A 25,763-nucleotide genomic window follows, 5' to 3' on the forward strand; every position below is an offset into this window, starting at 1 on the left:
CCCTGCCAACACCCTGATCCATGCACTGTGCAGGGAAGGCACCAGTGAGGGGGCCTCCCAGGGACATCAGGCTCCACTGTGGCCCTGAGCGCTGTGGGAGAGAGTAGAGCAACAGGGAAGAGAGGGAGATCAGCAGGGACCTTCAGGTAAGGGCTGCACCCAGGAGGAGCAAGGTGTTCAACCAGGATGTGGAACAGTACCCAGAGGCTATGGAAGAAGTGAAGAGGTCACCCAAGACAAAAGGTCCCTCTTGGGCTGAGGAGCTCCCTGCCAAGGGAATATTCAATGCACAGCTACAATCTTTAAAGTAAGGTTTCCTGATGAAAAAGGCTAAACAACTTTCACAGCAGTTTCTCCAATGAAAAGCTGCTATATTGCATTGTGACAATCATGGTTTCAGCTTGCGTATGGGCTAAAGTGTGCCCATGATGTCCCACAGCCACGTCATTTCATCCTGCCCCTGTCCAGCCACTTGGCTGAGGCGTCCTCTTGATTCCCTGTGTGGCCACGGGTCCCATGCAGTTGGGGAACGACCGCTCTATTGGGAAGAGGTAGAAGCAAGATTTTACATAGAAATGGTCGGAAAACAGGGAGGGAGGCCTCTTCCTCTCTCCTCCAGCTGACTCCCCTGAAGGTGCCAGCTCCCCCATCATTTTCAGCGCAGGCGGCGGCACAGTTCCTTGTGGCAGCGAGCGCTGCAGCATGCTGATTGCTGCTGGCATCCCTTCCCGACAGCCACCCTGCCAGGTGCTTCCTGACATCTGCCTGGAGCTTGCATGTCGCCTCCGTCTCTCAGCCATCCCCTCTCTTGTTGACTTAAAAGCTGTCCTCGCAGGGCCAGCCACGGTTTGCTAACTTCGCTCTGCACCTGGCTGCTGATGTGTCAGACCGGAGGCCTCTGATGACCAGGACCTGGCTGTTCACACAGCTTCTCTGCCACTGGAAGGGACTAACTGGGAACGATGGGACGGTATTTAAAGCTGAGTCACTGCGTAAGCCTGTGGCTGCACTTTCTGGGCATTCAGTGGAGAAAGCAGCAGATTTGGTTTTGGCCTCAAAGTCACAGCAAATTTTCAGAGATGCAAGGATTAAGAGTGAGTGATTTCACAATATAATATTGGCTTTGAGATTAATTTTAATACACAGAACAGCTTATTAAAATTTCCTGCAATTGATGTGTCTTTCTTTTGATGATTCATTTCAGGGACTATTATTTTTTTAACACTGTAACATTTAAGTTAAAAAAGCATGTGGCATTTAACAGAGCTTTCCTCTTCTTATGTTAATTTTTAAGGGTAATTTGTTTAAACCTACAGGCTCTTGGGGGATTTAGGTGCTTCCAAAAAGCTGAAGCAATTAGCAACTGTTTGAAGCGTGATGTGCAACCTGTGGAACTGTGCAGATTTAAATCAGAGGATCTGAACATGCCCTGCAGCCTGACAAGAATACATCCCAGAGCTGACCTCACTGCCACAAACTGCGGGATAAATAGAAGATCTTCTGAGCTATTAGCCATTAGAGATACAGTAAGTGCATGTCTGGAAGCTTAGCTCACGCCATCTGTGATGAGGGCGCTACGTTCAGGTGCCAGACTTTATCGGAACCAAGGCAAATGCTCTGCACTGCTGAACTTCTTGAGGGACAATATCCGCCTTGAACAGAGTGGAAAGCTGGGATGTCAGCTTTCCCAACTGCTGCAGCAAGAGCTGTCACTTCTCATCCGTCAGTGTCTGCACCAGCAATCTTTGCTGGGAGAGAAACACCACTGTGTAACACTCTGAATGCTGCCCATGTGTAAGTCTCACAAGCAACACTGTGTTACCAGTGTAACAGAACAGATATTTCCCAGTATCAATGCACCTATCCTGGGACAGTTGCTGCCTTGGCTCCTCTGCCACTGATCACATCTCCCTATGCACATCCTCAACACAGTGCTAGGAGAAGTCTGTATACACACCTGAGAGAACAAAAAATAAATTTCCTCGTTTCTATTTTGCACGGAGTTACCTTCATTTCAGAGTAATTGGTAAAATTATACCTAAAATAACACTGCACCAGGAGCAACGCTAGAGCAACATCTCAGTGTCAACAAGGGGAGATGGGTAGGAAGAGGGTTACTGAACATCCCTAATCACATCCAAGTGCCAAAGGGTTATTGACCCCGATCCCCCAAAAGCTGCCAGTTCTAGTTCACAAGTTGCATTCATGGGCAGTTTGTACTGGCACATAAAAATATGTCAGCATGTTTTCCTGGTGGTTTCTTAAGTAAATGCAGAAAAAAAGCAGACATCACATTTGTAACAGGACCACTGCAGTGCTCTTTCCACTCCCATTTCCCCTCAAAATAAACTACAGAAGGGAAGATTAAAGAAGACAAGGAACCAGGAGAGATCAAAATAAAACATCTCACTGTAGCCTTTTGTTTCAAGTTACAAGGTACCAGTATGACTACGTGGTGGTTGCAGACACCAGTAGCAGCCTGAGCGCAGCAGCACAGGAACCATGGCAGGGTAATCTGCCTGGCCATACTGTGATACCCCCAAACACATTACTGCCCTTGGGATCAGGTCCCTCCATCACCACCCTTTTTCTGATATTGCACTGCCTTTTATCACAGAGAAGGACTTTGTTCTGACTCACTTCCAACAAAGGTCTCAAATTGCTGCTGTATCTGCCCCTTGGAAATGTCAAGGGAAAGACAGATTGCTGTTATCTGAGCCTGATTGTCTCATTTGAAAGGTAAGTTAATGATGATACAGGTCCCGGCTTTAATTACTGGCTACATCCATCTTGGAGTGGTTAATTCTTGGAAGCTTTCCAAGAAATTCACCCTACTGAATATATACAAGTGTAGGTCCTTGCAAAACAGGCTGACCTTATGTTTCACTGGCAGGACCATCTCTTAAGTCTAGACACACACTTCTAACACTTCCCTATCCTCTGCCTTTTTTTTATTTTTCTTCTCATTAATGGACTAAGACAGCCCAGTTTTGCCAGTGATTTATGTACATGTATATACACCCAAGTCTGTGCACATTCCACATCCAGCAAAGCCTGAGAAAATGTGAGTTTTGCATGACACTTCCCTGGAACAGGTGTCTTACATTAAGCCAAACTAAATAAATAGGGGACATGTATTGAAAAAAATGGCCCCAGAAGATAACACTCAGTCAGCTTTTCACATAAACAGTACCTTTTCTTGTTAAGGACATGCTGTTTGTTCTAACAGGAATTGTTTCATCAAAGTGAGACCAAGCAGCCAGCAAACATTCCTACCCAGCAGCGAGATCCCTGACAACTTTCAAATCAGGGTTTAGCAGCATCCCAGTGCTGTGTGGAGCTAAAGGAAACAAAGTGCCACACCACCCGCTCAGCCCAAGCAGCCAGCAAGGTCCCTGCTTCCTCTCACCCTGGCTGCTGCTGTGGAGGAGCCCAGACACTGGTCATTCTCCCAACCCCCAAGACAAGCATGAGCATGAGCCTACCTGTACCATCTTCTAGATGTCCAAAGTTACAGATCTGGCTGATGTTGTGCACCCAGATCTGCATCTCCTCCTCGGTTTTGGCTACCAGGTAGAAGGTGCGGTAGGTGGTTCTCACAATGAAGACAAAGTTGTTCTGAAATTCCTTCTTGATGAAGTTGGGTCCCGAGTGCTTCAGCACTTCGCACTCGTTGAGGTCGATGATCCGAATGGGCTTTTTGGAGTGGTTGTTCCTGTAGTACTCCAGCACATCTGGGTTCCCGCTCATGCGGCCTCTGCGCAGCACGAACCAGCGCTTCCGCCATGCCTGCAAATGGCACAGACAGGGCCCTTTTAGCACCAACCACATCGTACATCAATCAGCCCACACACACTTATTTTCTTTTCGGTTTTACAGTTGTTTTGGTAAGCCAGCCAAATCGTGACTTTGATTTGAAGTGCTTGCTATCAGCTTGCATTTGCGATAGGAAAACAGGCAGAGGGTTGTCCCTTTTGAGGTTGAGAAGAGCAAGCCCTCTCCCCTCCTCTCCCCCTCAGCCTCCCAGCATGCTGTGACCAAAACAATCTGATACTGCACCGCCTCATCTGCTGGGAGATTATAACACATTTTTCCTTGCGAAATGAAAACATCTAGGACTGCACCCTGTGTTGCAGTACATAAGCTAATATCTGGCAACAAAAATCTTTTGCCCAGCAAAGCCAAGGGCTTCAGATGACCTGTGCAGCTTCCCTCAAGCCCAGAACAAAGGGGAGTTACTCTGGGGACTTAAGGGAATTGTAGTGCTAAAAAATTAAACAGAAAACTTACAAAGCTTACAGAAGGGCACCTGTTTAGACAGGTACTGCTTCAAGTGAAGTCATCCCTAATCAAACCTGGTAAGCACTGATGTCTTTAGACCCTCTTGACTGAAGGTATGGGTCCCATACAGGCTTAAATGAAGTCCTCATAGGACTACACTTTAAAAAGCCATATGCAAGTTTCTAGGAGCAAAATAACATATTTTCTCTTTTCCAGCAGCTGTTTTTGTTCACCTGCAACACAAGTGCCTCTGTGTTGATTACAGCTATCACAAATGTACCTACTCTGAGGGCTAGAAAAAATCCACCCCAAGCTCTGTTCCACAAGAAATAAGACATTAGGACCTTCCCCTTTATGTAACTCCACAAAAACTGTTGGATAAAGTCATGCCTAAGCCATCAAGGTCCAGGTGGCTGCCAGGGAGCAGCTGAAGCCAAAGCTGCAGCTGCCCCCACTCAGCTGGCAGCCCACCAAGGTGCAGGAGCTGCCCAGGTGCCTGCAATAACCCTGCAGCCACTGGCTGCTTTAGTTGCCTTTGTAAGAGTTAAAATCTCGTTAAAGAAACATCTGAACCACAACCTCCCTTCCTGAGCCTTATTCAAATGCTCTTTGCAAAATTACTTGTCACAAGGATGTCAATCTGGGTGATAGCTTGTGTTCTATTCAAAACTCAGGCAATTTTGCAAAGAGTGGACCTTTCTGTTCGTTTGACGACAGCCAACCATTCGGCCTTAAGGCAAAATAACTTGAGTTCAGGATGTTTTCACTAAGATGCAAGAGTCCTTACTGGCTACACTTTAGGATCAATACAGGTACTACAGATTTTGCTGACACTGAGCTCCTATTGGCATGGTGATAGTTAAAATGATCAACAAAAAATAGCAACAATCATTTGTCAAGAAAAGGCTTTTTCTTTTTTTTTACTGAAAAAAGTCTTCCTTGCAGTGCAGCAAGCTTTTCACAGCCTGTCAATACCCTTCCAAAGACTCATCTAGAAGTAAGTCTGTTCAGCTTGGCAGTACCTTAATCTATTTTGAAAGCAAAAGATCCTTCAAAAACAACACACAGGGACTGGAAATTGAGGTATCACAGAGGGAGCTCTTGCAAGGCTGAACAAGCATCCACCAGCCTATGTAAAGGAGAGGTTTGCAGAGAGGAGGGGTCACATCAGGAATAAACAGGGAGCAGAGGTGAGATGCAAAGTGTATTGCACAAAGAAAATTAACTCTTGCCCTCATGACTTGTTGAGGCTCAAAAGCGATTTGGTCTCTGTTGAAAGTAGCTAGAGATAATAGGTTACTGAGGTATTTAAGACAAGTCTAATTTTGTGGCAGCCTGGAAAAAAAACCCCATCCCACCCCCACCAAAGGAAACGGGAACAAAGAAAAAATATTTAATGGAGAAAACACCTTCCTAACTAGCAAGCTCCAGCAGCAGAATACAGCCCAGCAGGTATCTGGCATGTATAGTCCCGGAAAGAGTCCACATCTCCACCACCTCCAACCCAAGTGCCATACTGGATTAATGCACACCCTGCAGATGCGTCAGAACAGAAAGGTCCCCTCACACCCCTAAACAACAAAAAGGAAATGCTTCAGGAGGTATAAGCTAAACAAGACGTGTTCCTCTGCCTCCCAGAGACACAGGCTGCTTGGGCATTAAATCTCCCATCTCCCCCCCCAAACTGCAAAACCACTTCTTACTCCTTCCACAAGACTGCCAGCCCTGCAGCTTGAATACTCCTGTCTCCTTCTGATGGAAACTGGATGGAAATCAGATGGAAATCACCTGCAGATGAGCAAGCTGAGGAGGGATGGGAGGAGATGGGAGGGGATGGGGGAGCAGCTGGGGACACCCTGCCTAGCCGGCACCCACTAGCTATGGGGAGGTGGGAGCTCAGCCTCAGGGCTGGGGCTAGCTCCGGGCTACCTGCCAGTGGCCAGTCCAACACTGTTAGGTAGGATGGTCCAGTAGCTGCCCCCATTTCCTTAGCATTTTAATTTTCACAAGTCTAAATGGGTCTGTAGTTTCAGTGCAACCCGGGCAGCTGGTGAGAGGAAGGAGCAAGCTGCAGCTGTGCTTCGTGGAAAGGCTCGCGGTCCCTCCGTTTGGAGGCGAGGGCTGGCTCTGGCATGGTGTGAGTGGCTGTGGCTCCGCTGGGTTTGGTTTTGTACCTGCAGCTACACAATTTGATCAGGCTTATTGTCTGGCTGGTGGTGCAAGAGATGGAGAGGTGCCCAGTCAGTGCGCCCTATGATGGGAGAGGAGAGCAGGGCTGAGGCTGTGTGAGAAAACACTGGCTGTCATAGCTGGGCAGCCGTGACAACGGAGCTGAGGGGAAATAATGCCAGATAGCTGCCCAGATCTGCACTGCCCTGGGGAATAGGGGGCATCCCCTCTCCATCTCCCACATGGCCACCCTCATAGCCTTCCCTTCCCCAGGCTGGCAGCGGGGCCCATGCAGCCAGCCAGCTCCCCGTACGGCTGAAAAGTGAGTAGTTTTTTTCAAGTGAGGGTAACACATGAGCTGTAGGAAACACACAAGAAGGTGGGAGGTGGAGAGGAACCGAAGAACTGCCCTTTGGTGATACCATAGGCTTGGACAAGCTAACAGCCCTTGGCTGCTGCTGTTCATTGCCCCAAACATTAATGTGCTCTGAAACTGATGGTGGTATCTCACTGTGAGCTACAGGAACCAGAGCAAATACCCTGCCTGTGCCACCAGCTGGCTGTTGGACCTGGAGCCGAGGGCAGGGAGAGGCGCCGAGGGATGATAGCCTTTATATAGGCACAGCCTGAGTCAGCAGCGTGGGTGAATCAGCACTTGCAGGCGCAGGTCTTTAAAGATGCTTAAGCACTCAACCCCTCTTGAAATCAGTGCAGGTGCCACAGCAGGGTGGCAGTGGCCAAGGGTGATGGGCAGTTCGCCAGCACCACCCAACAAGCTTGCCCACTGCCCTGTGCCAGGGCTGCTCCTTGCCTGCCACCAAAGGGAGCTCTCTCATGGGAGCAAACCCAGCAGAAACCACCTCATCCCACGCTGGGAAATGGAGAGTGCTGCAAGCCAGGCACCCCAGCACCCAGCCTTGCCTGGGCCAAGCACCAGGAAGGGGGTAGGAGGGTGGGAGAGGAATGGGACCAGCTCTCCCCTGGGTGCTTGCTCTTAACATCAGCTTTGTTGTACCATCAAACAGCATCGACACACACACACAGAGTGCAGTTGCACCTCAGCTCTCTGGGCTTTTTTTTCCCTCCACTCTCTGGGAAGAAAGTGGCATTGGCTACCAACATAGCTACCGGCGAGTGGGGTTGAAGACAATCTTTTGCACCTCTGCTCCCATTTGACACATCCAGTCCCATCACTGTCTCCCCCCAGTGGCTCATTTCCATTCTGAAACTTTCATCAATGCGTGCCTTTACTCACAAAATGTGCTCCAAAACATTTTTGCTTATCCTACAATGCTGAGTGTACGATGTGCTAAGCTTCTGAGACACTTGCAGCTTGCCTGCAAAAGACACAAGCAGGTTTGCCATCACCAATAAAAAGGACTCACCCTGCTCTATGGTGTAGGCAAAGCAGGGGGTTATGGCACACCTTTCAGCATGAGGCTTTTACCTCCCAGAGTCAAATATCCTCTCCTCATTTTCCTGCCATTTGCCTGCAACGAGCTATGTGTCTCTTCTCCCCAGAGGAAGGGGACGCAGTACGCTGGAGTCGCTGGGAGCCCAGCTGTGGCAGGCCTTGGCCAGACAAGATGTCAGCAGCAGCTTGTAGCTCACAGGGACCCTGGCAGCTCATGTACTATGCAGTCCACTCTGCTGGAGCTGGGGCCAGGGCTCCTCAGCCCTGGGCCAGAGGCACAGAGGGTGCCTGGCACCCCCCAGCCCTGCCCTGCGAGGCAGGCAGGCACGCCGCACAGCAGCCCCTCGCCAGTGCCCACCCCAGCCCCATGGCAGGGCATGGTGGGGTTTTACATAGTGATATGCTCTAGGTAGTTTTCATTTTCCATTTACCAGTCACAAGGCTGCCTCTTCCTTCCCCTCTTCTGGTTCTTCCCACCATCCCCGGTTTTCTGTCTTTGCAGTGTGACCTTCGCCCACAGACCAGGACGCTGTATGGTACAGCATGTGCCTTCCTCCCCTTCCCCATCCCTCACCCAAACCAGAAGCTGCACCTATGCCAGCACCACGATGAAAGGTGCTGAGCGCCTGCCCGGGGCTGGATGGGGGTCCCCACAGGTCACAGACCCCTCGCTGGGGAAGGATGCGCTGTGCCAGTACCCTGTGGTAGAGCAAGGAGCTCTGCTCCCCGCTCCCTCCAGTCCCGGGTGGCACTGTGTGCATGCTCACCCTGCACCCTTGTGCTGCTGCAATACCTTCCTCCTCGTGGTTTGTATGGCACAGTCGCTACCACTGTGAGCCTTTGCCCAGAGGACCAGTTCCTGAGTTTGCTGCAGGGTGCCGGTGTCAGGCTAGAGAGCATCCTCGAGCCCCTGCAGCAGCTTGAGGCTGGTGGGGGCAGCTGAGGAGCCAGCAGGGCCAGGGCGGTGGAGCTGTGGTGAGGAGGGATTTATTTCAGCTGATCAGAGCCAATAATATCTGACAATATTTAGTCTGGAGCTGCACACACTGCCAAATTTATGAGAGAATTTGGATCTATTTAAGGGTGAAAGATTGCACTCCCATGGTTGAGATGAAGTAACCTATATACTTAAATAGGGACCAATTCCTGGGATTCAGCCTAGGCTCCTCACTCACACTATGGAAAGGATCTATGCATCCAGAAGAAATACTACATTTATTTGGGGGCCTCTTGAAATGTGTTCCTTTTTTGATGAAGGCATGATACGATGATGATATGTTTACATGTCCTCCAAAGCTTTATTGGCATTAGAGAGAAGGCTTTATCAGAAAAGCACAACTACAATCAAACAAAAGCCAACATAAATCTAGAACAATTTTCATCTGCCCTTCGTAAGTGGAATAGTTCAGTGCCAAAAGGAAGAAAGAATTTGCAGCAGTGTTGGTCGGATGCCAGCATGTTGCTTTGTGCAACACAAGCTATCAGTGTTTTCGTCTCACTCCTGAATTTTTCACTTTGGGAATTCCAGAGCCGCTTCTCAAGGGAAAAGGAATAGCTGTGTTTCCATTTCAGCAGGGTTTCTAAGAAAGCAATCACTGCTTCCATGATCTGATGTCTCTGCTTCTGCTGCATAAGTGGTGTGAGGTTTAAAAAGGGCTGCTATTATATGGGAAATTTGCTCCGCCGTGGCAATGTCAGATAAAACAGGCCACAAGCAAACCTATTATGTGCTGGAAAACCAGCTAGCTGGTAAACAAGGCCAGAATGAGAGCTGAGCGCCTGCGCCGGGAAGGTTTAGCCAAGGACCTTCATCACTTGTCTTCTGTCTGAGGACCACCTTTCTCTTTTGTATGTACAAACTATCCAGTATCTGAGATCTAAATCATTTATTACAGCACACACAAGCTAAATGAGGTAAATTGGCCTAAAATATAATTTGTCTGGGGGGGGTTGTTTTTTTCTGGTTTTAATAACAAAATGCAGAATAGCCAACAAACTTGAAATTCTTTACCAGCTAAATTAACGCTTATGACTCCCCCATGAGGATAATCTTCATTTTACAGAACACAGCAAAGGGGATGGCATGGGGAAGCAGGACGAACAGCGGATGTGTACTGGTTCCTGGGCAAAGGACATGTGCTCAGCCCCAGCCTGCTGCGGGGAGCTCTGGCGCTGAAAGAAGAGTTTGAGCGCTCAGTGATGGGGAGGACCGTGAAAGGTTTGACTACTTGGGATTGCTCTGACCCCGCAAACTCCCTTGGAATGAGAAAGCAGCAAGTCCCACCAGAGAAGGGTCTGGCCGAGGACTGGGAGTGCCTGTGTGCACAGTGCTCCTCCTGCTACTCACTGCGGTTCTGCCACCCTGAGCCGCAAGGCATCCTCGGGGCAAGAAGACTAGCAGATCTGCAGGATAATAGTCCTACAGGAGTGCCAGCACTTGAGACACAAGTTTTCAAAGCTTGTATTTTTTTTTAAAGAACAATTTAAAAACATATTCTTGGGCAAAAAAATTAGGCGGAACTTTATAGCATTTCCTATAAATGACTTAAAAGAGGAAGTTAAAATTCATATGTAGACAGGTTTGCAAGCAGCTGATGCCTAAGCCCATTATGACTATGTAAGTTAAGAGTTTCCCCCGCCTGCACGGAGCAGGAGGTGTTGGGACTGCAGAGTGAGGTTGCTGCAAGAGAGAAGGCGTCAGGACCAGCTCCCTTGCGTTCTTGCGTTCAAAGAGCTGAGGACATTGTTGGGTGCTATTTGTGCCACTCTTTCAAGAGAAAAGAGCCAGCCCTGCACAGCTCACACTTCTCAGCCCACGAGACCCCTGCAGAAGGGCTCACCCCTTCTGCTTGGTAGCCTGCGTTGCTCAGTAATAGCACTCGATTAACTCCCTCTCAGAAATCTGAGATGAGAAAGACCTCTTAAACCACCCAGCCTGTCCCCCAGCTGGAGTTATGGTTTTGCTATTTCAGTTGTGGCTGTCGGTCTGCAGCTCCCATCAGCTCTGCATAATAAATCTCTCCCTAATGAGGCTGCCTGCTTGTCCCTTCCAGTGTGTCTCCATGCAGCGCTCCGGGAGCAGCTGAGCTCATTGCCCATCACCCACTGGTTTAACGCTTCTGTTAGATTTTTTTCTCCCTTGCTGTCTGGTTTCCCTTATTTTCTACTCACATCTCACAAACTTCTTCAGCACCGAGAGGCTGAAACTCATGCTTTATGGCTGGGAAAGAAAAAACAATAAATACTCAAATTCAGAGAGGAATACTCCTCCCTTAGGACCTTCCTCTGCCTCCACAGGTGTGTATTTCTATTTAACCTAGAGAACAGAAGGAGAAATTTTCTGCAGGAGTTTTTTTCTCCCTTTGCTTGGGTGCCTGGAAGCTGAGGTGCATTCCCATGGGTACTGGAAAGGCATGAGCTCTCCCCTCTGCTGCCTGTTCATGCCCACTACAGCTCTGTTTTCTCAAGGTTAGAGCTCAGCTATGGTGGGAAAAAGCTCTGAGCTAACCAGTGTTCCCACACAAAATAACTTCCAATACAAGACTAGCACAAAGGGTCTGGCTCATCCTGTACAAAGGACCGTCATACAATGAGTTCAGGACGGATTACAGCCCAACACTATTTCCATCTGCTAAGTCGCGAATCCTTTATTGAGTCACTCGTCTTTCTGATTGTGGTAGCTTCATTATGACTCTAAATAAACCTTGTTTCAGGAAAGCCAGCGTGAGTCTTCCTCAGAGGAGATGCAATGGGTGCATAGTAGAAGGGGAAATACCGTCTTCCTTTCAAGGTGATACAGATACATTAATTGACTAAAAACACTAACCAAAAAATTTCCTGCGCTGTAAGTGCGATGAAAGCTTTGTAATAAAGCATCTAAGATGACGTCCTGTAGCAGAGAGGTTTCCTTTGTTTCTGTTTCTCAAAAAAAGAAACCTGTGGTTTGTGAAGAAAAAATGACACGCACTATGAAAAAGAGAAAAAGTCCTAGAGTCATACGTTGCCTGCTAACCTACACACATTCCTGTTGCCTGGTCTACATCATAATCCATAATATTTATGGTGCTTTACATATACAAACATCTGCAACAGAATGAGTCACTCCTTTTTAATAAACATGCAGATTCTTTGTGAAGCTAATGGGTTCATTTGGGCATGAAGGGTCAAAGTCATAGTGACCCAAAAACCTGGGAGTTCTAAGTTCTTAAAAACCTTATGGAAGATAAGAAAACAAGTTCTATCAGTAAAATTAATAATAACACCACTGCATTTTGGGGTGGGAGGAAGGAGGCAGATGCTTGGATGAAGAAATGTCATTTCACTCATGTCCCCTGTCCTTTGATAAGAGCAGTAAATAAATGGGAACTGTGCTGCTCACAAACATTATGATTAGAGGTTTCGTCTGAGGACACTGGCAATGTGACAGCATCCCTTTGCTGCTCATGCAAGTAGGAATTGCTTGACATGACGCTGCTGGCTGAAGGGGAACAGCACTGCTGTCCTCTCTGTCCTTGCTGTCCCCATGGCTCCTGCCAGGTGGGTCTCGAGGGGCTCTCCAGCAGAAAAGAAATGCTGCCGCTGTGGTCATGCCACCGACGGGTCCCTGAGCTTTGCAGGGGAAGATGCTGACAGGGCATCTCATCCCACAAGATCTTCCTATGGGGAAGAATTCACCGGCTTTGATCCCAGCTACAACTAACTCTGCCACACCAGAAAAACACCACGGCTCCACGTTGCTTGGGGGGACTGCCATGTGTCAAATGGCTTCAGAGCGCTGCCTGCCTGCCCTGCCCTGGGGCAGGATCGAACCATCCCGGCCAAGGCTTCCCACAGCTCGCTGCTCCCTCCTGTCCCCCACCTATGGAAATGCCTCTGGGCCGATAAAGCCTTACCTGTGAAATCCATGCAACAAAACACCCAAGAAAGGGTGGCAGGATGGCAACCCTATTTCAGTGGATTCATTTAACAGTGAAATCTTGAGACAAGCATGAAGTAAATAAGCTACCCTCCCCCCCCCCCCCGTCAGCCCAGGGCATGACTTCTCTATTCTTCCTCCTATTTTGACAGCAGTGGTGCTGAAAGCTTGGAGTTTTTCTTGTTAACAGCTGCCCTGCAATACGTGCAGGCCCCTTTGAGCTCATTTATAGAAAGCATAAGGATCAGTCATCATGAAATTACAGCTAACTGCCACCACAGGGCAGAAACCCAGCCATGTCCTGGAGGCTTGTACCTCCCAGGGAGAGGCTGGTGGCCAAGTGGAGTTTCTCAAGGAGCACCAACGGACCAGAGCCAGCCAGCAATCTCGACAGCATCTGCAGGGCGCCACTAAAAAGACACAGTTGGTATTAATAAAAACATAAAGTAACTCCCGCTCTGTGCTTGGCCATGTTTCATTGGGACTAACAAGATGGTAAAGACAATCTCACATGTTTTCAGGAAGCAACCGACATTTTTGTGACTCAGTGTCATTATAAAGCAGCACCCGAAGGGATCTGGACAACTGATGAAAAATCAAGCTGAAGAAAAGAAAGCCAGCTGCGGTGTGAGATCCACGCAAGCTCGGGAAGCCTCCAGGTGGGGCAGAGCCCAGGCAGCCACAAGGCTCTTGGTACAGCCTCAGCATGGGGTTGGCCACCCACTGCCTGGCATGCCAGTGCTTCCACAGGCCACCAGCCCTCCTCAAAATGATGCTGTGATGGTTGAGCCAAAGTCCTGGCTGGAGGGAAGCTGATTTTGGCCAGCTGGCCTTGCCCCTGCCCTGGGCAGGCAGGTGGACCCCGTCCCCCTGGATCCCCGCATGCTGCAGCTCAAGCATCCGTGATGCCAGGTGGGAGGTACTGAACTGCTGGGATAGCCAGGGGTGGACGTGATTCACATCATGAGCATCCTTATACTCTCCTTTCTGTTTCATTTTGTCTGTTTTTTTCACTTTTAATGAAGATGTAAAGTAGGTCACAGCTCAGAGCAGAGGTCCCAGCAGCAGAAGACAGGGCTTAAGTGATTAAAGCCATTCAAGGGTCTCCTCCCACACCCTCCTCTCCTCTGGCACATTTTCTCCTTCCTGAGGGCAGGCACAGTGAAACATTAATTCTTTTAAGCTGCCCCCCAAATGACACCTTCTGACTGCTGCTACATTTTTGCAGGCATTTAAGATCCCTGACAGTGAAGACTTACAGGCAGGACTCTTTACATGAGGATGTTTACAGCCTCATCAGCTAGCCAAGAGTTTTAGTTCCATATTCCCTCACAGCATGTTTATGTGTAGTATCTAAAATGACATTATTATCATCCTGAACGCAGCTTAAATTTCTAGAGTGCTTTTTTTCACCTTTAAATGCTAAAGCACTTGCCAACTGGTACATGGTCATTACATACCGCATATGCTGTGATTTTTTTCACCTGTCACAGGGATACACCTGCCTCTGTGTTCCTGATAATAGGGATGCTTACCTGTACACCCACAGGTACGCACTCACACCTGTGTGTTTGGCTTCAACCAGTTTATGGTGCAAATTTTCCATCTGAAATCCTTGTTGACCTGTTCAAGGTAGCAGAGGTCAACAGACAGAAAACCACCGGTCTGGCTTGGTGCCACTCCCCTGGTCAGTTAGAAAATAAAATTCTGATTTTCAGGATGCAGGATTGGGCTTTTGACAGAAACAAGTTGAAAACAGGGAGAAAGGAGGAACCAAGACACTGATACAGGCCTTCCTGGATTGAAGAACATAACTTTGTTTTCTGTTAGTGGGAAAAGTACCACTGAAACCTCACGCGGCACAATAGGGATTCCTACTGTTAAATGGAAACTACTTCTGTAAAATGGCCTGGAAAACCTTAAGATCTCTCTGACTTGTTCACAATAAATTATTTAATATCGTAATAGTAGTAAGATATAACCTTGAATAGAGGTAAATTTCAGTTTCTTAGAATGGCTTTAATCCAAGTGTCTTGCATAATCTTAAAGGTTTTTTAGAAGGCTCTGCATAGATCCTTGGGATCTTAATAAAAATTAGGTTGCTCCCAGACTGTTCAAAGAACAACAGTTCTGAAATGCAAATGCTGGGCACAATCATCTGGTGGATAACTGAAGCTAGCTAAGTCACAGGAATTTTCAGTCATTTTTGGAAGCAAGTATAGGAAAACATATATACCAAAGGGACTGAAGTTTGGAAAAATCTTGAGCAAATTTGCTAAACTAATAGCTTTTATGGAAGGACTCCAAAACTGCTTCACTAAGGAAAGAAATGGAGTTGGGGCTAATCCCCTTTCTTGTAACTCACAAGCATGACATAAATACAGATGTGCAAAGCAGTTAAAGACCAGAAAGAACTGCCTGGAGATTGCACCCTGCCTCGGGCTATCGGGAGTCCCTCTCCTATTTTACTTGGAACTGGCAGTTTTCTCAGTATTCTTTACACAAACAGAACACAATTTGCTGTTTCACCTTGTTAACTGAACATGTGGTGTGAGGTCAGCAACAGTCACGCAGCCTATCTACAACTGTCTGTGCTCACATGATGTGACGGCTCCGACATAAACAGGAAACAGGGCAAAAGGACTCTTTTAGTAAGGGACCACAACACTGCGGCTTTTTTTTTTTTTTTTTTAAAACTAAACCCTTCAACAACACGCTGTCAGATGTAATGAAGAAAACCAGAGTAGCAGCAGGATCAGAATAAAAGCCACAGATGTTTACGCTGTAACACTTCTGCCTGATCATAACAATGTGGTTCGGTGTAGGGAAATGAACCCGCCTTCAGGGTTTTGCTCAGCAGCTCAGCTGATCTCCCAGCTCGGGCACACAGGAGTAATCAGATGTATTCTCCACATCCAAATCTGGACAGTTTTTTTTTTACGTTCTTATTGAATTCACAGCTACATGCCACAAAGTCTTTGACCTCTGCACTGCATTTCACTCCTAAAATTGCCCAGAGAAAGGAAGTGTGCAGGAGGCAAGCAGAAAAACAGGGAGGAGGCGCACGTGTGTGGGAGAACTTGTCTTAGAAAGCAGGTCACATTTGCTCGAAATAAGAACCAATCTTTCTGGACATACGTACAAACATAGAAAGAAAAACAGAAATAGGTCCACTACTGTAACAACCACTATCTAGCATCCAGATGACCTCTGGATTTAGGCATGTGGAGGGGGGCATGGATTTCACTGCATGCTCCTAGCTATACAGGCTCTGAAGATCTCCACTGGGATCTACAGATTGGCTTGAAATCAGTCCCATGGGAACCTCCCGGCCTTTGCGGTGACATTTAAACTCCACTGATGCAAATGGCAAAGCTCCCATATGCTCTGAGGGGGCCAGGTCCTCCTTTTGACAGGAAGATCTGAGAAATGCAATTCCCAAAAATGGAAACACGGTATGAAGAAATTATCTGAATAAAGCAAATCTGCCTCTGGACTGACGAGGAGCTTTTCTATCAGCCACATCAGAAGATTAACTCTCCCTTCATGGGTCTAGCCTGGGTTTTGTGGCTTACGCACAGGCTGCCCTCAACACTGCATTTTCTCCAGCCAGAGAGCAAACACCTACTGGTGGCTTCAGGCATGGTAAAAGACTCTGTTTGGGGGCTAGGCAGGCTTATGAAATAAGCTGGAATTTGGAAAGGTCTGTATTTGTCACAGAACTGTGATTCAAGAAATTGGGTCTCTCCACTCTCAAACTGGAAACAGTGCTGTGTGATTCAGATGCTCAGCCTAAGCCAGACATCACTGGCCAGATTCCCCCACTGAATATTTACAGAAAACAAACCAGATTATAAACTAGAATTTATTTGTAAGACCTATTTAGTAAATATCATAATTGCATTAAAGAGTGTGGGTAAGACACAAATCAAAACACATGGTGAAATGTGTTGGGTGAAGTCTGTTCCTATATTGCATGTACACAAGCACCAATGTGTTTTGGGGGGGTGTATATTGGGTGCCCCATGCTACCCCTCGAGGGGGTTGAGCTAAACCTCAACAACACTGAAGGAGGCTGGAAGAGCTCAATAGCTGGTTTTGCATCCATTTTCTCATTTCAAAGTACAATATTAGAAAACGAGCTACACTAAGGAATTTTAAAATCTATTTTGATTGCAGTTCTGCTGTTTTCAGCTTGTCTTCTCATCAACTAAATTGTGTTGCTTTACCCTTAAGTATTCTGCTAGGCAGTGTTACGTTTCCAAAACTGGGTTTTCTTCTTTAAAAGCTGTCCTAAATTAATCTGTGCTTTACACTTCACAGGAGGCTGAGCTGTTTTTTAAACATTTTTTGAATTATTTTTTCATTCTCCTTAGTTTGTGGAAAAGTGGTCATCACTCATATGGGTCATAATATACAGCATCCACTGCCTGTCATTTTTTATTTTAAAATACATAAATGTTACGAAAACTATAAACAATGCTCCCTGTGCCAGGTCTTCTTTTGTTTGCTTAAGAATTCTCTCTGGAATTTTCAGAATTGTTTTTTGTTGCCATTGTGCCCCGCATCTCATCCAAGAAAACAGGGTTTTTAGGGCTAAAGGTTTGGAGAAATAACACCGTGCGAGCTCCACTTTCCTTCACGTTTTAGGTGCATTTCACAAAGTCAGCTGGTTAAAGTCAGCTCATGTATCCAAACATTCATCATGTAAACTTCCCATGCTTAGGAGATAATTGTGCATTTCACCGCTCTGCTGTGTGAAGGCAATGCTGCCTGTGAAATTCTGCAGACCTGCGCTTTTTTTCTCAGTGTGTTGTTTTGTTCTCTGCCTACTTCACACCAGCCCGTGGAGCTCAGTGCTCTGACAGAGCTGGGAATGAGCACCAGGGCACGAACCCAGTGGCCTCAAGACTGCGCCTGGGTCTTCAGCTGTATCACTCATCCTCGGCCCTTTCTATTTTCACCTCCTGAGACTGGTCCTTCCAATTGCAAGTCACATACTGGTTAAGTTTTTTCAGGCCCCTGTTACTGCTGCAACTTCTGTCTGGACGTGAAGACATCTATGTGCCCTGGGCTGTCATACCCTGTAGAGCACTGCTATAAGAAAAAACTTAGCATGGCAAATAAAGTACTAACAGCATATTTAATGTTTATCTTAATTTGCATGCCTTCTCAAACTTCCCTTGCTGAATCAAACGATGAAATCACAACATATTCAGAAATATTAAATCATTTCCTCAACATCTGAATATAACAGGCTGCAAAAGGAAAACAATTACATTTGGCACATTGCACACTTTATCATTAACACTCCAAATTCTGGTATGCCCTCATATTTACAGGCTCGCACTCTGATCACAGCAGCACTAAAAACAACTGTGCACCATGATTTATTTCCTAGGAAATCCCCTGGACTTGCCAAACGCCAGCTTTGCCTGGACAGCTTGGGTTTTCAGGTGGCCATAGCAGTGCACAACCCAGGCAGCAAGTTCAGGATGCCCCAAACGAGCTTCCTACTTGCTGGCCTGTGGGCAGCAGATGGGTGTTGCTCAGGAATGTGCCTAATCTAGTACTGGGTAGTGTCCTGCTGTCTCTGTGGTGTACAAAGCCCAAATTCGATGTAGCATTACAACGACAAGGTGTGATGCACTGCACTGCCCTGCCTGGCTGTGCATCCACATCGGCCTCCCTGCTGCCCACCCTGACCCTGTGCCAGTGCAATATCTAAACTTCCCCACGCTGGCCACGGGGAATGGGAAGGCCAGGAGCGGGGCTGCTCCTCACCAGATGGTCCTCCCTGTGCCATGAAGGGCCAGGTCCCACACGTGTAAAATCGTGGGAGGGCTGCTGGGTGCCAGGGAGGGCAGCGAGGGCTCACCAGATGGGATGGAGAGAAAGAGAGGAAGAAAGAGCTCATTTCTGCAGAACCCCACGGATTTCACATCCAGAGTGGTTCATCGCTGTGGGGTGACTGATGGCATGGTGACACTTCTGTGATATCTGCGTCATGACAGATGCAAGTGGTGTGGCTTGCCCCAGAGCAGCCCAGGCTGGAGGAAACTGGTAAGCCTGTCCCCACACACTGTCTGGCTCCTCAGGCACGGCCAAAATGTGCCGGTTCCTCTGTGCAGCTGCAGCTTGCAAAAGGACGGGCCAGCTTTCCTGAGCAGGTGCCTTCTCTTTGGGGTTATGTTCAGCCAGTTGTCAGTATGTTCTAATGCAGATTTTTTGCAAGTACAGCAGGAGTCAAACTCTCTGCCAAACTCCACAAATAGTGAAACAGTTTGGGAGTAAAAACAGATTTCAGAAATGAAAGTTCAGCTTGATCTATTGGGAACAACGTGCAATTAATGTGCTCAGCAATATCTTAAATATGAGCAATGTGGGAGAAGGGTAATAGCTCCCTTTCTATCATTTTTCAAACTGTCAGCACACTAATCTATGAAACACCAAAAGCCAGATTCTTAGTAAATGTAAACTGGTAAACGCAGTTGAAGGCAGTGGTGTTGTGCAGCTTATCCGGATCTTAATCTTTCTAAAACTGTAAAACTATCAGAAGAGTATGTGCTTGTGGGATGGTGAAATAGGATCAATGTTACTGTTACAAAAGTGAGGACAATGAGCCAGCTGGGTTTTTCCACAGTCATTTTCAAAACTACAGCATTTATTTCTGCTTTTCTGCAACTTCTTCTCTATCTCTTCTCCTCCCTTCCCTATCCCCTTTTTTTTGTGTTTTTTGCACTCTGAGCTACACCCAGAAAATGAGGTCACCAAGGAGCAGTAAGGACATGGATGCAGTCTGTGACTGCATCATTTTCTGCGTGGAGCTGCTGGCTGCCTCCCCACTGCACACCCCAGTCAGGGCGGGAGCACCAGGGCTCCCTGGAGGCATCAAGGACTGGGGAGGAGGAGAAGGCATCGAGACTGGACTGCTGCTGTGTGGGGAAGTCCCATCCCCCCTGCTGCTGGTGCTGAATGAACTGGCAGTGGAGAAACCCATGGCATCATGCTCCCCAGAGGTAAATGGGATGCTGCGGCAGGGAAAGGTGCCTCCCCGCGCCCTTCTGGTGCCTGCAGCTAAAGAAATGAGGGATCCTTCAGACCCAGGCTGCTGTGTCCCACAAGCACGAGGCTGGCGGGGCCTGTCACGCCTCCATCCAGCTGCCTTCTCCTATGTCAAGGCTGTAAGAAAGTGGGGAATATGACGAGCTCCACTAGCTCCTTGGCCATCCCTTTTCCTCCCTGTTACCCCACCTCACCTCAGTGCCTGTGAGTGACGATGCCGTCACAGCCCCCTGCACACAGCAGGGCAGTGCCACCAGCCCTGTGCAACAGTCACCTACACACCTTCTGCCCTGGGGTAAATATCTGTACATTTGCTCCCCCTGCACCCTGAAATGGAGGGAGCATCTGAAGCACATCTGGAACACCTGAAGCACATCTGGCTCTAGCCCTGGTGAGGCTACAGGGCTCCCCAGGATGATGCAACTCCAACCAGCTGGTGAGGCCACGCGCTGTGTCAGGGTGAAGGGCCCCTTGTTGACCCTGGTAATGACCATGAAGTCTGTGTTCTGCTTTCCTCTGGCAGGAAGAGTTTGTCAATTGGTCTGAAAACCATAGCTCACCCAGCGCAAACTTTATAAATCCTCAAAACTGGAAGCATACAGGCCACTACGTAGTCTGCAGTGCTTGCATATGCTTCAGAAGGAAGTGAATGTAAGCATGGCTAATGCTAATGCTAACATGATGCTGTCAACCTGAACTGCAGAACAGGAGCTGAAGTGAAATTCAGGCTGACTTGGAGTTCCTTTGCTGATTTTTGAAATCATGTAATCTCATTTTCAGTTTTTAAGTGGGTTTTATTGTTTCTAATCCCATGGGATAGATCTGTGAAGACAGAGAAAGAGAAATGCCGTGACAGCCTTATACACTGAGATCTACTCAAACCACAAAGCAGGCACATAAAAACTCCAGATTCTCCACAGCTATAACCATTCCCTGATCAGCTGAATGTGTGAGCAGAGTTAATCCACAGGGCCCTCCTGCCTGTGCCCAGGGCACTGCACTCCTGCTGCAGTCAACACCGAATTGTCCTTGTCCTCCCACCAGCGATGCCCTAGCTGCAGAACGGTTAAATAACTGAAGGTTTGTGCCCAACGATTCGCTTTCAGCTTGCTTCAAAGAGTGAAGATCCTTGACAGTCAGTGCCTTCGCACTGGCAAAGAAACTGCTGCTCAGAGCATTTGTCTTAGGGAGGGTGTGGAGACAGACAGATTTACAACAAAGAAACTGTATGAAACATCCTTGGCTCTGGGCTGAACCCACAGTGTTCAGTCTATTACAGAAAAACAAATAGGACTTTCCCTGTTGCTGCCCTCAGTTGAAATGTGGCGGTTGGGAGCCATGTGGGTCAGTTCAGCCCTATTTACAAAGAATACAGATTCCTGGAGGAGAGTAAGCTGTCTGGCACTGGTGGGGAGTAGGGCTGCAAGGTTTTTCAGCAAGTGACTCAAACACATTTCCAAGGCAGCTGAGGTACCTGGGTGCCAGCAGGTGGCCCAGCAGCGGGGACAGCGCAGCTGACACCTGTATCGGCACCAATGCAGCCCTTAGCCACTGCTGTTTCTAAGTGCTGTTCTCTGTAGTCCTGCACATGCATACAGGAGCTCTAGGTCTCTTTTATTAAAAGGTCTCAAATGCACTTCTGTTTTGGCAGGCAATGTTTTGCCCCCCTGGTTCTGCCATTTAGATTCCTGCCTGGTTAATTTAGGAGTGACAGCATGTGGGTATCACAGTCCTGTTGGTGCTTGTAGGTAGTGATGGGAGAAGGGATGAAGGCTGTGTTTAAACAGGAGTCATTTCAAGGGTGTTTATGTCCTAGGAGCAAAGCAAAAGTAGAGCAATATGAAGTAAAGTGAGAGCTACAAAGAGAGAGTAGGGGACCCCCAAATGGGCAAGAAAATTGGAAGGGCAGAAATGGGAGAAGCAGGAAAGCTGAAGGAAGGACAAATAAAAAACGAACTGCAGCGATCATGCAAAGGACTGGACTTTTCAGCTCAGCAGGAAAAACCTCGGTGAGGAGCAGCTCCATCTGCAGTGTTTCACGTCACCACAACTGGCAGAGCGCTGAAAGCAAACCCCTGCCCTGGGATGAGGGAGGCATGGCCGGTATGGCAGTCCTCCCAGCACCTCAGGCAAGGGTTTCTCCAAATCACACCGAAGTTTTTACTGTGGGTGGAGTAGCCCCATCACGCTCTGAATCATCAGGCCATGGGCTGGCCATTGTATGCGCTGTTATGAGGTATCTTCTTTGCTATAGCCAAACAGAAAAGTCAGCAAAGCAACAGGAGGGAAGAGGCCATTACTGAAATCCTAAGAGAACAGTGAGGAATGATGAAAGGGAATGCCTCATGTCCCTGCTTTGATTGCAGACACTGCCACTGCAACAGCAAAGCGTCCAAAGCACTGCGTGGCAGGCATGGCCAGGCCAGGGCAGCTCGGAGAGCTGGCCCTGGAGGCACCTGGCTGCTGCTAAAGAACTGCAGAGAGCCCTTGAAGGCTCCTGTTTTGCTAGTACACTGCAAGCAGAGGGCAAGAGCTAATCAAGACTTGTGCTAATTAAGCTGCCTATGGCTGGGAGAGGATGGGGATGTGGCTGGATGCCAACAGTAATATGGTAGGCGGGACCAGAGGGCTCCGCTGACTCGCAGGGAAAGTCTGCTTTGGTAACCTGGTAGTTACGCTTTCCTTTGCCCCTCTCCCAGGGTTGCCTGTGGAATGACGTGGCCTGTGAAGGCCTTTCCGAGCCGCATGCACCTCCACCTCCTCCTGGAGACGCGTGGGCAGGAGCCACCATGTCTGCAGGAGGGCAGAGCCGTGGCGGGAGGCAGCCCTGCGCCTGTGCTCCACTCCGCACAGCCCCGCCACGATGCTGCGACCGCTGGGGCTGCTATTGCTGGCAGAGCTACAGCCTGGTGTTTTTTGACCTTTTACTCTTCCAGAGATAGAAATGGGATTTGTCTGAGGCTTGGAATAACTTCCTGCGATTGTGCTGGAGAGGGCTAGTCTGGCTCGCTAGATAGCTGTGTCTGTCGGGCTGGCTTAAGAACGGAGAAAGCCTCTGCTCTGTGACTAATCCGAAGACAGATTTAAAAGATCCCAGAGACACCACATGTGCCTTAGAGAAAAATAAGCTGATAGCACCATACATTTTCTCCAGTAGGACAACTGGGCCCAGGCTGCTTCTGGGTTTCGGCATTAGCCATTCCTGGAGAACAACTAGCAACCCCTAAAGCAAATGGTGTCTGCATACTGATAATTATTTCTCAGATGCTAACTTATAAGTCCTCTCCAGATCAGTGAAGTGTGTGTGTCTGCATGTGTGGGAAAGTAGGTAATGGTCTGAAAATTGGTCCTTTGGGATGATGAGAGCAAGTAATAGTTGTGTAAGCTTCCCCCTCCTCCTCCTCCTCCAGCTTTCCTCTGCCTCTGCAGCCACCACAGTCAGTGATGCTGGGCAGACGCTGAGGCTGAGGTGAGGGAGGACTGCTCTTCTTTCCCTGCATCTTTAACAGTCTTCTGTATCTTTTTCGTTACATCTTTAGCTGACTTTAGCAGCCTTTAAAAGTGACATTGCCAGGTCAGATGTTTTCAGCACAAGTGGCTGAAGACAGAAGAAGCCGCATCACCTTTGCTAAGCTGATAGCTCTGGCACTGGCTGGGGTGGGAGGACACCTGGAGAAAGGCACTGGATTGCGCTTTTGCCAACCATGAAAGAAGATAATACCTACAGTCTGACAAACCTGTGCATCCCTGGGAATCCAAAAAAGGGTTAGATGCAGACACGATGTTGTAATACTCCTTGATGGCCTTCATCCATGACTCTGTTGCACTAGACAAAAATATTAAAACCAAAAAAAGATGGGTTTTGATCCAAGGAGTTTACAATCACAGCTAATACACTGGAATTTGTAATGGTGCTTGCATGAGTTCCAGTTGCTCCCAGGTAAATAAGCGCCAGCCTGCGCAACCAGGACAGGCTCCATCTTAAGCCCTAGATAAAGCTTTTACATGATGGTTTGGCACTCAAGCTGTCATTACTGTCCTTCCACACACCAGCTCTGACACACGGTGCCACTGCTGGTAAAGGCAAGCTAAGACCCAACCTAGATGGTCCCTTGCCATTCGGCAGATCTGTTGGGAGCTCCCAAAGAATTAAGGAAACGTACTTCAAACAAAGACTTTTCAAAGCAAGCTTTTAATTGTTTCTTGTATTTTACTCATCAGTAGGCAAAGTCACTACATAGAAGTCGTGTGCTGGTGTATTCCTGTGTGACTCACCCACAGACTGGCTGCTTCTGACTTAAAATTTGGAGTAGGAATGATCTTGGCCTTTACTAACACTGCTTTGAACAACTGAACATGTATCACCTGGTGGGCAGGACCCTTGGCTGAAAAAGGTAATTTTGTACTCTTCTGGACACCAAACTTCAAGCAGTGCCAGCTGGCGATCCCCTGGCACTGGTGGATACTCAGGGGGTGTCCCAGGCCAGCCCAGCTACAAGCCCTGCCTCCTCCCTGCTTGGCTATCAGCAGGTATTTGCTGCTGGTATCAGCTTGCCCTGCTCGGACAGGACCGGGACAACAGCTTTCTCCACCTATGCAGCTGGTGGTTCTGTCTGTGCTGTTTCTGATCGTGAGTGTGTTTCATAGTGGCTAAGAAATAAACGATTCAGCTCTTCCTGCCCAGCAAAAGCAAAGCTGTCCCAAAGCCAAGTCACATTTCTGCTGCAAATAACACACAAGTTCAACATACTTAACACTTCTATGCACAGACACTGTTCACAGGTTTTCAGCTTCAAGGGAATCCAGGCGTGTTATTGATATGTATCAGCATACGTGATTTATAATATGGTCTATATATTTAAATTATATATATATATATATGATTTATACATTATACATTATAATAATGTATAAAATATACAGTTTTAAAATTGTATAATATGGTAAGAAGGGTACCATCACACCTTTGAGCTTCAGTGCACAGCAGTTCTCAAACAGCCAAAGGAATTGGTACTGGACTGTGCAGTTTATCAGTTTGTATTAAAGTTCTGACTTCTAATTAAATCTCACTTACTGCTTTCTAAACAGGTACTGCCAAAGAAACTGGAAATTTGTGTTTGAATATGTTTTTTTTTTTTAAAAAAAAAAAAGAACTGCAATCAAAATAGGGTCAAAAATTTAACAGAAAAACCCACGTAGTTTATATGTAGGTAATTTCACATAATTTATTAATTCTAAATCTTTTTAAAAACTTTAAAAATGTTTTTGTGCATTTTTACTGAATTCCAATTCCATTCAAATGCAGCTTGTTTCAAATCACATAAAATAATCCCTGCTGGGGGAAAGAAAGCTTTCCAGAATGGTATCTCTTTAACTGAAAAATTTTAACATAAAGAACATGAGTAATTGTATATTAAGCTACACAAATGCCTAGATATTTATGGATGGATATACAGTATCCCTGTTAGCAAAAATAAGTGTCACATTTATTCTAAAAACGCCATTTAGTGGTAATTCATTACATAGCAACTAGTAAAAGTGTATTTCAAGGACATAAATGAAAAAGCATCTGTGGAAAAAAATGAGATTAAGAAATTATAATTTAATTCAAAGATTTCTATCTTGTCATTTAAATTATTATAAAAATCAGTGATATCACTGCTCTGTGTGAATTAATGCTCTATGTAGGAAAACTTCCTCAAGGTGATCAGACTAGTTTGGAGAAGTATCATAAGGGGAGCCATTGAAATTAAAAACAAAACTATTAGTACTCTGTTGAAATTAAAAATAAAACTACTAGCACTCCCAGACTGAAAAAAAACTTGTAGCATACAATCAATGGTGTTGCATGCAATGCTTTTTTTCTACCCTCAATCACATGCATCAAAAACGCAGTGCTGGACCATCACAGCATGGAGC

At 47.2% G+C, this 25,763-nt stretch overlaps 1 protein-coding gene across 5 annotated transcripts in view; it reads right to left on the reverse strand.

The window, feature by feature from the left end:
• The window catches only part of GAB3 (GRB2 associated binding protein 3), a 69,165-nt gene that overhangs the window by 18,923 nt on the left and 24,479 nt on the right, over positions 1-25,763 (reverse strand). For all 5 annotated transcript variants that reach the window (XM_040614221.1, XM_040614222.1, XM_040614220.1 and 2 more), the window contains exon 2: positions 3,486-3,789. In XM_040614221.1, the coding sequence (XP_040470155.1) occupies positions 3,486-3,789 (304 nt within the window). The remainder of the gene's footprint in view (positions 1-3,485; positions 3,790-25,763) is intronic.

The sequence above is a fragment of the Falco naumanni genome, chromosome 14 (genome assembly GCF_017639655.2).
Source record: "Falco naumanni isolate bFalNau1 chromosome 14, bFalNau1.pat, whole genome shotgun sequence".
In the NCBI taxonomy this organism is placed as follows: Eukaryota; Metazoa; Chordata; class Aves; order Falconiformes; family Falconidae; genus Falco; species Falco naumanni.